General features: G+C 39.9%; 1 protein-coding gene across 3 annotated transcripts in view; it reads right to left on the bottom strand.

Moving 5' to 3' along the window:
• CD6 (CD6 molecule) overlaps positions 1-13,507 on the bottom strand; it is a 38,713-nt gene that overhangs the window by 15,724 nt on the left and 9,482 nt on the right. For all 3 annotated transcript variants that reach the window (XM_083416398.1, XM_083416399.1, XM_083416400.1), the window contains exon 2: positions 3,022-3,090. In XM_083416398.1, coding sequence (XP_083272524.1) covers positions 3,022-3,090 — 69 coding nt within the window. The remainder of the gene's footprint in view (positions 1-3,021; positions 3,091-13,507) is intronic.

The raw sequence follows: 13,507 nt of genomic DNA, 5'->3' as shown, positions 1-13,507 counted from the left end.
TCTGTAGCTAATGAGATAACCGGAACCCAAGAGTTGGGGAAATACAGACTGGTCCACCCACTTTTTTTTCTATCTGAGAGGCATTCTCAGTATAGCATGGCGAAAAAGAACACCGTAGCTCAGAGGAAAAGCATCTGCTTTGCACTCAGAACTTCCCTTGGTTCAATCTCTTGCATCTCCAGGTAGTGGAGATTTGGTGGCCTTCAGATATTTTGGACTACAGGGATGGTCCGTGGTCAAGGGGGAAGAGAGTTGCAGTCATACAACATCTGAAGGGCACCAGGTAGGAGAAAGACAGTCCTCTCATTGGCTGAGTCCTCTATATGAAGTGCTGTTTAAAAGAACCATAAGAAGGGAAAGTGAGGGTGCAGGATGCTTGAGGTGGCCCCTCAGCAGTTAAAGCCCCTGGACACCAGAAACGCATCTCACCTGGTCACAATCTTCCCCACAATGGTGAGATGTACTTTATTTCTCTTTAGATTATACCAGTTGTGTCTAAACTTGCACCCCTACAGATGCAAATATTGCATATTAACATATGCAAATATTAGGCAGATTTGCATCCTCTCTTTTTTTAGTGATGAATAAGTGACTCCCCTAGTCCAGGAAGTGGGTGCTAAAGAAAAAAAAGCACATCAACCTCAACTCCGCTCTATCCGTGGGATGGGTGCAACACAATTTGCCACCCACACAACTTCCTGCCCCTTTGATGAAAATGTCACTGAGGTGAGTGCACACGGAGCTCAGGTAACCTCAAAAACCAGTGATGAGGTAAGCTCTGCTCCCTGGGAGGAATCCCAGCAGGTGGGGGCTGGCCTGGGCCATTTTTGCACAACTTGGAGACTATTGTAAGTTGACTGCCCCACCCCGTCTCTGCCCTGTATGCAAGCAGGCTAATGGGAACTGAATACAAGACCATCCAGACTCCAAAACAAAAGATGCACCATTATGTCTTAGGATGGTGTCTCCTCTGAACCGTATGTGTTCCATCATCTCCCAGATCCAAGAAGTGGGGTGAAAGATGTGCTGATCAGAATCCATACATCCTCATGTCCTTATCTTTGTGAAGAAGCCAATCCACTCTGAATATCATTCCTGCAGTTCTTGATAGATTAGCCCTTCAGGATATCATGCTTGCTCTTCATATGTAAGTTAAGGCGTCTGACATTTGCAAGCAGAGTTAACATGCCGCTATGAGATGTAGTGTGTCTGGTTAATAAGGCTGTGCTTTTTGTGAACCTGATACCACAGGCAGATGCAAAGATGTATGTACAGAAACACTATTCCTAATACTATGCCCATCAAACGATAAATCAAATAGTTTACTTCCTAATTGCCTGGCCCTTCTCCAAGCAATCCATTGCTTATTCTTCTTCCTCGATGTACCTGTTCTTCCCGACTTGGCAATTGGACTACCCATTGCTCTTCCCATCAATATCTGATTCAGTCCCTTCAAATACTAGATAAGCCTTAGAGTAAAAGAAAGATTCAAAAGCACTTGCTTTGGATCAGGGCAGTGTTTCACAACCAGCAAGGAACAGAACTGGCTAACTTATAGCCTAGGGAATAGAGAGGCTGGAAAGTGGAGAGGCATAGCTCTCTCAAGAGGGGTCTCTCAATGCAAACTTGTCAAAAGGTGAGTTTCTGGTTATCCCCTGTCGAAGCAATCACAATTAAGAGAGTTATTATGGATAGACAATGAGCGACCTACAGGGAATTGCTGGACTTTGCAGGGGGCAAACCCAGACTGAAACCTATGGAGAACTTAAGAAGCCATGTTAGGGATTGGTTACAATACCACCAGATATATGATAGGTTTAAAGTAGACCCCCCAAAAGGGGGAGAGGTTGGACCAAAGCTCACAATTTGAAAAAGAACTGTTACAAAATAAGGATAAACATCTGTCTAAAATGTATATCTTCTTATTAGAATGGGAAACAAAATACGAGCTAGTTAAAGCATCCATGACACACTGGGCAATAGATATAGGACACAATATAGACCTAAACCTCTGGGAAAAACTTTGGAAAAGTGATCTGAAATCTACTGCACGTTATTTGCTGAAAGAAAATTATTTGAAAATGATTCATAAATGGTATTTAAAACCAAGTAGGTTGGCAAAGGTGTATAGAGCAGAATTAGAAACATACTGGAAATGTAAAGAAATGGGAGGAACATTTTTTTCTTTTGTGGTGGACACGCAGATAGGTGAAAGAATATTGGGAAATGATATATAATGAGCTGAAAAACTGTTTAAATTTACCTTCCCCCCCAAAACCAGAGTCCTTTTCATTGGGAATAACCTATACAGAAATTCCTAAGTACCAGAAAAGTTTGTTTATGTATGCAACAACAGTGGCCTGTGTTTTGTTGGCCCAAAAATGGAAAGTGAGTGAGGTGCCTTTTAAAGAGGATTGTCAACTTAAGATGTTAGAATATGCAAAACTTGCAGGTTTAACCCACAGAATAAGACAGCAAGAAGAACGTATATTTAAAGAAGAGTGGAAAATATTTATTGAATATATGGAAAATGATTGCACATAACTGAAAACGCTGGAATCATTAAAATAAATTCAACAGAGTAAATAATATTTGATTGATGTAAAAGTGGAAAATTGTAGTGTCTTTGTATTGTATTGTATTGTTCTTTTTTTGTTTTGTTTTGTTTTTGTTTTTGTTTTGTTTTGTAGTGTTTAAATTGTTCAAAAAGTAATAAATATTATTTTTTTAAAAAGTGGAAAATTGATTTGAACAGTTACAGTAAAATATGTGGGAAACTATGATATGCAATATGAACCATGGAAGGAGAAGAAGGGAAGTCATTGGATATTTCAAAGTTTAATTTGTTATGTAGAAAAATGAAATTCAATAAAAATTCAATAAAAAAAAAAATCAGCACCTGACGCTCAGCTGGTACTGAATAAATATACAGTATTAGTAGTAAAAATGGCCTTACAAACCAGCCACGCGGAAACACACCACAGATAGAAAAGGGCTTAGCCTACGCTTTCGTATTCTTACCTGGCTCTGCAGTTGGGCTGCCTTCAGTGCTGTTTCCAATGGCAGGAGACCCGGTTGGCTTTGCCTGGACTGAAACAAAAACAGACAAGATTTGGAAGTGAACAATCACAGGTGTCTGATTCCAAGACTCCAGCGCAAAAAGTGCACATCATCAGGGTGGGGTGGAGGGAAGAACCAGGGAGCAATGCCCTAGGTGATATGAAGTGTCTCTGCTGAATATAATTAAGTCCTAGTTAGAATTCGTATGATTGGTAAATACTTCTTGAGAGATCAAACTGTGCAGCTGGAATATTTTTGGAGGCTCTTTTCTAGCTGGAGAGCTAGTTTTAGGGCAAACTATCCATTTCAATGTCACTCAGTTTCTCAATTTTCAATTCTTAAGTTCAGTTCATCCTCATCAGTATGTGAATTATCCCCACCCCCACCCCTCTCCAGGCCTCATGAAAATTTGTCAGCACTTTTGTGTTCATTTCTGCTAACATAGACACTTCTTTGTGTAATTTTGCCTAATATACATGTTGTTGCAAGCACTTACCCCCTAACATAACGCATTTTTGTATATTATTTACACTGATATATGCATTTCGCCTTATATAGACATTTTCGTACACCTTTTTCAGTTGAAGAACCGCATCGCAAATTTTGAGAAGTGTGAATTTCAAAGGATGCCTGTGTTTCAGTTTGAACCAACTTTCTGCCCCATTTCTATTCCCTCAGCTGATACTGATTAAATGTACAGTAGTTGTAAAAATGGCCTTATGAAACAGCCCTGGAAAAACTACCAAAGATATAAAAGGGTTTAGCTGTTCAGTACGTAATACAGTGGTACCTCAGTTTACAAACTTAATCCATTCTGGAAGTCGGTTCTTAAACCGAAACCGTTCTTAAACTGAGATGCGCTTTCCCTAATGAGTCCTCCCTTCCACGGTTCGGCTTCCGTTCTTAGACCGAAGTAAAGTTCGCAAACTGGGACACTACTTCTGGTTTTGCGGAGTTCGTAAACCGAATAGTTCGTAAATAGGACTGTTCTTAAACCAAGGTACCACTGTATGTCTTTTCATAAATATCAAAATTTCAGTTATCTTCTTGCATTCAACAAGTATATAAAACCCATAGGGATAAAATACAATGCTACCAAAATGCAGTTCCTTGTGGAAACTGCACATAAACTGTTGGTTTCAAAAATCAATCTTAAAAGTAGAGATTGCAGCAGGAGGGATGACTCTTAGATACGTATATTATTAACACTGAGTTAAAATACAGTCTCAGTGGAATCTGATTTTTGATACATTTTTCTTTTCATTTTTTTCTGGAAATTTATTTTTTAAAGTTTGTTAAGTGATCATATTTGCATTAATAAATGAAGTTTTCAATTTAAACGAAACTGCCTTATAAATACAAACTTATTCTTCACTATTCAAATCCTTGATATTTTTTCCAGCAGATTTGAAGCCAGCATCCTGTTCTTTTATTTTGTCTGTTGCTGAAAATCAGAAAATATTTTGTAAAACAATATTTACAGTTTACACCAGCCCTGAATTACATGAAACGTGAAATAACAACATTAAGCAAATCGGCATTGCGAAACTCAAGTGCAAACAGCATATCAAGACCATCGGTGAAATTATCATATCTGTATCAAATGCAGCTTTTAGAGCCAGTCTTCAATTTCATGCACTACCACCACAAAATTGAGTCTCACAATTTGGAGAATATTTAAAATGTTATAGAACATCTATTAATATTTACAACTCAGTTACCCAAGATGCCTTTTCCTTTTGTGACATTTCGGCCATTGTCAACGAGAATGCCACAAAAATGGCACCACATCTGTTTAAACCTCTGATTTGATGAATGATTTCTATATTCTTCATGAAATGTAGATGGATGGTATCATAGGCTGCTTCTTGACAGGCAATTCTCAACACTATGCGTTCACTGCTCTTTGTCTACATGCAGAATTGCAGCAGTGTTGCTACACTTGGAAAGTTTTGTGTTTTGTGCGTGTTGAACTTCATGCGATGTCCTTCCACATGTTTGCAAGGTTCCTTCCCACAACTGCTGAGGAAACAAGGACTGATCATAAAAAGATTACTATGTTGTCTGCACACCCTGTAAAAACTGTGAATTAATGACGCATGACAATTCCTAAACAAATACCTTGTCTCGGAGCAACTATAGTCAGCTTTCTGTTGTCCAAGCAGATGCCCTTGGAATGCAGGGTGAGATTTATTGGCTGGCTCTGTGTTTGTGTGTGTGTGCGTGTGCGCACGTGTAAGCACAAACATGTGCGCAGAGAGGGGCCTGGATGTAAGATTTATCCATTTATTTAAAAATTAAATGTGTGTGTGTGTACACACACACACACACGCATGCTCAGCTGAATTGTACACTTTTCTTCCCCAGCCACAGAACTATGTCACATCCACTAATGTGGATGGAACATTAGATGATGTTCACATGCAAAACTGTGACACTCCTAGCAGATAGGCAAGTCTGTTGCAATTCTGCAGAGCTTACAATGGAAAAGTAATGAATGAATAGTGAATAGTGTTAGGAACTACCCATCTGGAAGGAACCTACATCATATGGACCACCCCACCACTGCTGTAAAATATGAGTGAACAAGGTACAGTGGTATCTCTGGTTAAGAACTTGATTTGTTCTGGAGGTCCGTTCTTAACCTGAAATTGTTCTTAACCTGAGGAACCACTTTAGCTAATTAAAGTGCTAAAGTGCTGCACCACCGCCACACAATTTCTCTTCTCATCCTGAAGCAAAGTTCTTAACCCGAGGTACTATTTCTGTAGTGGAGTCTGTAACCTGAAGTGTCTGTAACCCAAGGTACCACTGTATAGCAAATCCACAATGAACACCTCATCTGGAAGCAGTATTAGACAGCATCGCTTTTCTGTATAAACCAGCGACAAGGGTGATTTGTGCTTGGGTTATGTATTAAGTTAAGCTAAGTCAGGAGTTTAACACTCCTGTTTTCAAGATGTTCTGGGGCAAATGCCCTTCTCTTTCCAATCAAAGTGCAGAGAACCCAAAAGGTGCAGCAGATCAATGAGAATTGACTTATTTTCTTTGGCGTTTGGGTCCACCAGAATTAGAATGGCTAAGTTGTGCTCAAGGGAGAAGCAAACAGAAGTTGGTGTGTGACAGTATAGACTACCCACAAAAACGGCATCATATACTTGGCAAACCCACTCCCAAAATGCACAAATCAGCTCTAATACACAAGCAGTACCTGCAGATATATAACAGGTAATTTTTTACTTATCAGATTTTCTGCAGGGAGGCGAAATCCAGATCATTTTTTTAAATAAAAAGAAGTTTGGTTAGCACTTTGATAATGACATTGTATGGATGCTGAAAAAACTTGTGGGCATGAGTAGTACCGATTTCGCAAGCAGCTCCCATCTGAAAACATCCCAATTTTCAAATACAAACTCACAGATGAAACTGCAAGGAGAAATGCAGGCTAAACAACAAGATTCTCCTTGTGTCAATGTCTTTTACTTTAAACTTGTACTAATGAAGCATGCTAGGAGCCAGCCGTGGACCAAATTTCACAAGCACAGGTCAGTGATTCTAAGCTTATGGCAGGTTTGACCCCCTATTTGTGTGAATAACAAATCCAACTATTCAGGTGCCACCACTCTTGCATAGTAATCAAACCACTCTAGGTCGCAATGGGAATTAATTTTCTATGTGGTTAACTGTTGAACTCATAGCCCCCCCCCCATGACCTGAAGAGTGTTTAAAATGACTGACATGAACTGAGTGACATTCTTATAGAATATTAATATATGTATGGATCGGCTGATGGTGGATTTTGCTTCACTGCTGCATAGACAGAATAAGAAATAAGAACAATACTTTTTCAGAACACTGGTCAGTTTTATGAATTTATAATGTACCATAACCTGTTTGAATCGGTAGCTCCTGTTGCAAACAAGGAGCTCAATCCACCAACCACTGCTGATTACACAGATCTTTGTGTGAATCATCCCACACGTCTTTCTGTCCATGCAAACTCCACTAAAATAATAATAATAATAATAATAATAATAATAATAATAATAATAATAATTTTTATTTATATCCTGCCCTCCCCAGCCGAAGCCAGGCTCAGAGCGGCTAACAACAATAAAAGTGACAGTTTACATAAAATCACAATCAATTAATTGAAATGCATTCTAAAATCACTTCATTCTAAAATCAATTCAAAATCAAATTAATGACAACCGTTGGGCTAGAGTTCTGTGAGGATTACCGAAGGAGGGGGTCAGACTGTGCCTTGGCCAAAGGCCTGGTGGAACAGCTCTGTTTTGCAGGCCCTGTGGAAAGATGTCAAGTCCTGCAGGGCCCTAGTCTCTTGTGACAGAGCGTTCCACCAGATCGGGGCCACGGCCGAAAAAGCCCTGGCTCTGGTTGAGGCCAGCCTAACCTCCCTGTGGCCTGGATCTCCAAGATGTTTTTATTTGAAGACCGTAGAGTCCTCCGTGGGACATACCAGGAGAGGCGGTCCAGTAGGTACGAGGGTCCTAGGCTAAACTGAAACCGTACAGCAGCAATGCCAATCACCTAGACTCAAGGAGGCCAATCCACATAATGGATGCTTCTACACACAAGTATCAGCTCCATCCTGGTGGTCCAAAATACCACTGTAGGAAGGACCTGCATCCTGCATCCCGTATCCCAGATTGCAGGACAAGTGCTTCTGCTCCATATGCATCCTAAGCACTTTCAGCTCAAATGTCTCTGTTCACATAAGGACCACTGATATGAATGACATGGTCGCTCCTCTAGTAGAGTCTGGGCAGTTCATCACTGACGCCATGCTATGCCCAACAGGAAGCAATCAGAGGCACAAGTTGCAAGGAGGCAATGTCTATTTAAAATTGCAGGGGGCTTTGATGACCAAGACTTGCTTCTGAGGAGGGAAATGGGCAAATATGTCAATTTCAGTTTCTCATTTTTCTAATTTACGGCTCACTTCTCCACATTTCTACAGGAGTTTATGATTTTTTTAATTAAAAAGTCTTTATGAAAATTCATCAGCATTTGAGTATAGTTTATTGTGAAATGCGATCTCGACTGTCTTTTCTGATATGCTGTTATTATTAGTCCATGAAATCTGGGATACAGCTCATAGAATTGTAGCCTTGGAATGCATCCCAAAGATCATGTGGTCCAACCACATGTAGGAATATGCAGCTGCCCCATACAGGGATTGAACTTGCAACCTTCGCATTATCAGCACCATGCCCTAACCGATGGAGCTAGGTAGATCAATATTTTTATACAGTGGTACCTTGGGTTAAGTACTTAATTCGTTCCGGAGGTCTGTTCTTAACCTGAAACTGTTCTTAACCTGAAGCACCACTTTAGCTAATGGGGCGTCCTGCTGCCGCTGCGCCACCGGAGCACGATTTTTGTTCTCATCCTGAAGCAAAGTTCTTAACCTGAGGTACGATTTCTGGGTTAGCAGAGTCTGTAACCTGAAGCGTATGTAACCTGAAGCGTATGTAACCCGAGGTACCACTGTACAATGCTTTCTGGGGTAGAAAATGAGGTGCCGATACCCAAATATTCAGGAAAGCGCCATGGACGCCAGAACAAAATAGCTGTCATGGTCAGCAAAAAATCCTTGTTTTTAAATATATCTGCTGTAAGATATATTTGCTCGTGATATTGATTTTTTTTATTGTTTCTTTATTATTTTTTCAGTGCTGTTTTTCTAGAGAACGAGGTGCCAGAACTCACCATGAACACCTCCCCCGTTCTCTTAGAATGGCAATGTCACCCACCTAAGATGTGCCATGACTGAGTTCCGGCAAGTTCTGGCTGAGAAAAAGCCCTGCTTTTTTCCACTGCAAAATAAAATCCAATAATATGTTTTTTTAAATGGTAGAAAGTCAGATACAAAGTCAATGGAGAAATAAAGCCCACCCTACTGTTTGTTCTGGCTCTCTGCTCAGCAGGTGCTCAGCAGGTGTATTAGCTGAGGATGTGTTTCCTGGGAGATCACTTAATTGGGCATGTTCAGTATCAAGAATGTTTTACAAAATCATCATTAAAAATGAGTCAGAAATGCACAAATGGTGAAAAAATCAGTGGGACTGATCTGCTTCAGACATATACCACTGAAGAGATGCTGTACCCCTTTTGTCACATCACCAACTATCGCTATTCCCCTGTCAATTGATTCAAAGCAAGTAGATTGGATAATTGAGCTTCAGATAATGAGAGATGTGCTATATATGCACCTTTGCTAGATATGTGCTGTCAAACACTGAAGGAAACAACAGGATAGGAAGGAAGGAAAGCTTTTATTATTCTCTCCTTATTTTACTTCTTCTTTTAAAAATAATACTAATCCCGCTCTTCTAAAATGATTCATAGCAGCTTGCAACTAACTCACTACAAACAAGGAAACAATCAAAATCACACAACAAAACCAAAACTGCACATCTGCAGAAACAGAAAATGCAAATCAGTACACTGTAATCAAAGCAGCAAAAAACACACAAGAAAGCAGGAACAAATCGGTAAATGTACACACCATACAGCTAAAGCACATTGCTACATTGTACCATTCACAGTGCTACAATTCTCAGCACCCTTATCAAATTATGGTTCCCAGGACTCTTCAGAGGAAGCTACGTGCTTTAAATGTTTGGTGTGTACAGAGGCAAAGGCAGGATTCACTGACCACAAAGCCTCCTTCAAGCACCAAGTTTTAACCTGGAGTCTGAAGACTTTCTTGCCTGGGCCAGGTAGTGTCATGGGGAGGGAGTGTCAGAAGGCTGGCGCCACTACTCAAAAGTCCCTGCTCCTAGTGGAGACCCACTGAACTTGATGGGAGCACATGGTGCGGCACCTCAGACATTGAACCAATTGCACAAACGTGTTACTCTCTAATTTATGTAAAAAGGAAACATTAATGAAATGTAGCACGCACACAAAATGCAATCAGTGCAATTAATGAAAAATTGTCAGCTTTGTACAAATGTTGTATGATCGTTATATTAAAGATCAGCTCCCAGTTGAATTAACGTACTGTTTGTAGGCTTTCCAGAGGCATTTGGAAAGCCTTATTGAAAACAGGTGAAATTTACTAATCCAACAAGTCTCTTATGCAGTTTTGGTCCCAGATTATTATAGACCAAGCTCTCAGTGAAATACTGAGTCAAAAATACTTTCAGAATTAACTTGGTATCTCTTGACTGATCACTTCCTTGCACCACTGTGGGGTAATGGTTTGAATGTCTGCCTAGGAGGCTAAGGTTCAAATTCCCACTCAGCCATGGAGTTCGCTGGGTGGCTTTGAGCCTGTCACTGTCTCTCAGCCTTCCCACCACAGCGCTGTTGTGAGGACAAAATGAGGAGAGGGAGAGCCATGTATGCAGCAAAGGTGCAATGGAAATGCAACAAACAAATAAATAATAAATGATATTAATGTGGACCAGAACAGTTTTCTGAGGGAGGAGAGGGTAGGGATTTCCTTCTGACAATAAATTTTGGGAGGGGGCGACCTGTGGCCTTCAGGATATTTCCACTTCCATTTCTAGTGTTAGAATCATAGAGTTGGAAGGGACCATGAGGGTCATCTAGCCCAACCCCCTGTAATGCAGAAATCTTTTGCCCAACATGCGGCTCAAACTCATGACCCTGAGTTCAAGAGTCTTTTGCTCTACCGACTGAGCTATCCCAGGTTATTGCTGGGCACCTATTCCCATTGACCAATAACTTCTGGAGAGCACCACACTGACAACCTGGGCAGCAGAAGAATAATTAAATACTGGAGTAAAATCAAGAATAGTTGAAAAAGATAAACATTTGTTTTATTTGAGATGCATATAAAGCATTTGAATAGATTATAACACGGTAATTCTGTCTGTTGTTATTTGGATATTGAGTCTTAATGTTTGTGTCTAATGTGGCGTTCTCTTGAGCAAGTGTGCTTAGGATTGCAGCCTAAGGTAAATTATCGGAAAGGGACTATCCTAGGATCTGGTGTGCAGCCCAATCCTGTAAATTCTTACTGAGAGCCTTCCCTCCCACTTTTCCCAAGGTATGTTCACATAAGACTGCCAGTTTACAAACAGAGCAGATAGTGTTCTACTTTACAGAGGACACCAATCTATTTCAAGGTAACCACTATTTAAAGGGCTGTTGAGTCCAAGTCTGTTTTAATGATAATCAGCCATAAGAAAGGAGAGCAGGGGGCAGGGGGCAGGATGGTAGTTGCTCATCCCCAGATAGCACCTGGGCAACAGACTGAGCCAGCACTCACAGGTCACTTGAACATAGCCTTCCCCACTATGGTGAAATGTATTGTCCTTCTATTTAAATTACTATAATTCTTTCTAAATTTGCATTGATGCACATAAATTAGCATATGCAAATTCTACACACATCTATGCCCTCTTACTTGGCAATGCATGTGCTTATTTGATTTGCAATTTTCACTGATGCTCACTGAGCTAGAATTATTCAAATTGTTTTCGGTGACAAAGCAGTAAGCAAAATGGCCGAGGATGTTCCATTAACCTTCATGCTCCCATTAAAGTCAATGTCTATCCCAATTAGACAGGAGCAGGGGATATAATAAAATGTAATCTCTTTATACGCTGGATAATGCGGCTATTCCATCTCTGATCTGGTTGTATCTCTTCACAAAACCCTACAGATTATCCCTAGTTACAGCCTTCATCACCCAGGGCATAAAATCAATGAGCAGAAATAGAGATTATTGGGCATTAAATATACCTGCTCGCCATACATATCCATGTAAGCAAAATTGCAATTTTTATTCATTCCTTGGAAATTTATTCTCATAAAATACTTAGGACTAAAAATATACGCAGACTTGTCAGTGAACGATATGAGCTGAGTAAATAAAACAATAAAAAAGCTCACAAACCAAAAGAAAAACCACAGGTGGTTAGGGAGGATCACTATAATTAAAATAAATGTTGCCTCAAAATTAAGTTCTCAATGAATACTATACCAATATTTATTTGACAGAAAATTTTGGAATTATTTGTCTAAAATAATTTATACTGGTGGGGGAGAAAAATCTCAGTGAAGGAAAGAAAATGATTGACTAGTGTGTGTGTGTGTGTGTGTGTGTGTAAATAACTGCAACTCTGAATATTTTCATTGATATATTTTCAAAATGAGAGCAGAAAACTGGACAGCTATTCCATTGCAAGCTCCACCATGAATGCTGAATAAGAACAGATTAGCCTCCATTACAGATAAACCAATTCTTTGGCTAGCAGTGTGAACTCAAGACAAACAGAATCATTTTAAGCTCCATAATCCCCTCATTTGCATCCATGCTTTATAGTACAAACTTTAATTGGCATGAATTGAATAAGAATAGAATGTTACTGGGAGCATCAAAGCCTTTTTACAGTGTAATCCAATACATTTCTGCTCAGAAGTAAGAACCCACTGACTTCAATGGACCATACTCCCGGGTAAGTGTGAGGAGGATTGCCGCCTGAAATTCGTGATTTCCCTCCCTCTGCTTGTAATTATGTTTTAAAACAAAAACTCTAACCAATGAATCAAAGCCCTCCTCTCTTCTATTTTTCCCACCACAACACTTTTTGCATGAAATAGATAAAAGAAAAGCTTTTTTAGGCAGCACACATATTGGGGAGTTATTTAATTCAGAATATTAAAATAATTTTATGTCATAAAAATGCTTTTCCTAACACAATTTGGAGTTGGATGTTGCAAGGGAAATCTACTCTTATCGTTATAAGAATAGTCACTCGTTTTATGTTTGTTCCAGTTTGAAAGACATAATCAAACTTCCAAGCTTTCATATATAGGAACAACTAGCTTCTGTAATCTTGGGTGCCATTCAACTCTCCAGATAGTGATCCAAAAATCAGAACAATATTTCGATGCACAACCTAGCCCCCTTATGGGTAGTTAAGAACAAATTAGATCAGGGGTAGGCAACCTAAGATCCGTGGGCTGGATGCGGCCCAGTTGCCTTCTCAATCCGGCCTGTGGATGGTCTGGGAATCAGCGTGTTTTTACGTGAATAGAATGTGTCCTTTTATTTAAAATGCATCTCTGGGTTATTTATGGGGCATAGGAATTCATTCATTTTTTTCTCTAAAATATAGTCTGGCCCACCACATGTGTGTTTGTGTGTGTGTATGTGCGTGTGACTGGGGATGTAATGCTGGGGTGTGTGGTTAAACACTATCCATGGCATTTTCCTGATTTCATATTCCCCCCCCCCCATTGACTATTAACTGCAGGGGGGAAATATAAGTACCGGTACCTGTAGGTCTAAGAGCAGCTATGTGTGTAGTTTAGATCAGGAAAATAGCTCTGGCAGGGCATTTAAGGTAACTAAATAAATGAATAAATAAATCAGGAGATCGGACATGGATTTAATCTGTTTTGGCCCTCAGAACTTCAAAATTGGCACATTTGGTCAGACATC

Source organism: Podarcis tiliguerta (assembly GCF_965153285.1).
Source record: "Podarcis tiliguerta genome assembly, chromosome: 1".
Lineage (NCBI taxonomy): Eukaryota > Metazoa > Chordata > Lepidosauria > Squamata > Lacertidae > Podarcis > Podarcis tiliguerta.
Note: the sequence above shows the minus strand (reverse complement) of the source record. Positions and strands in the feature narration are given on the sequence as shown.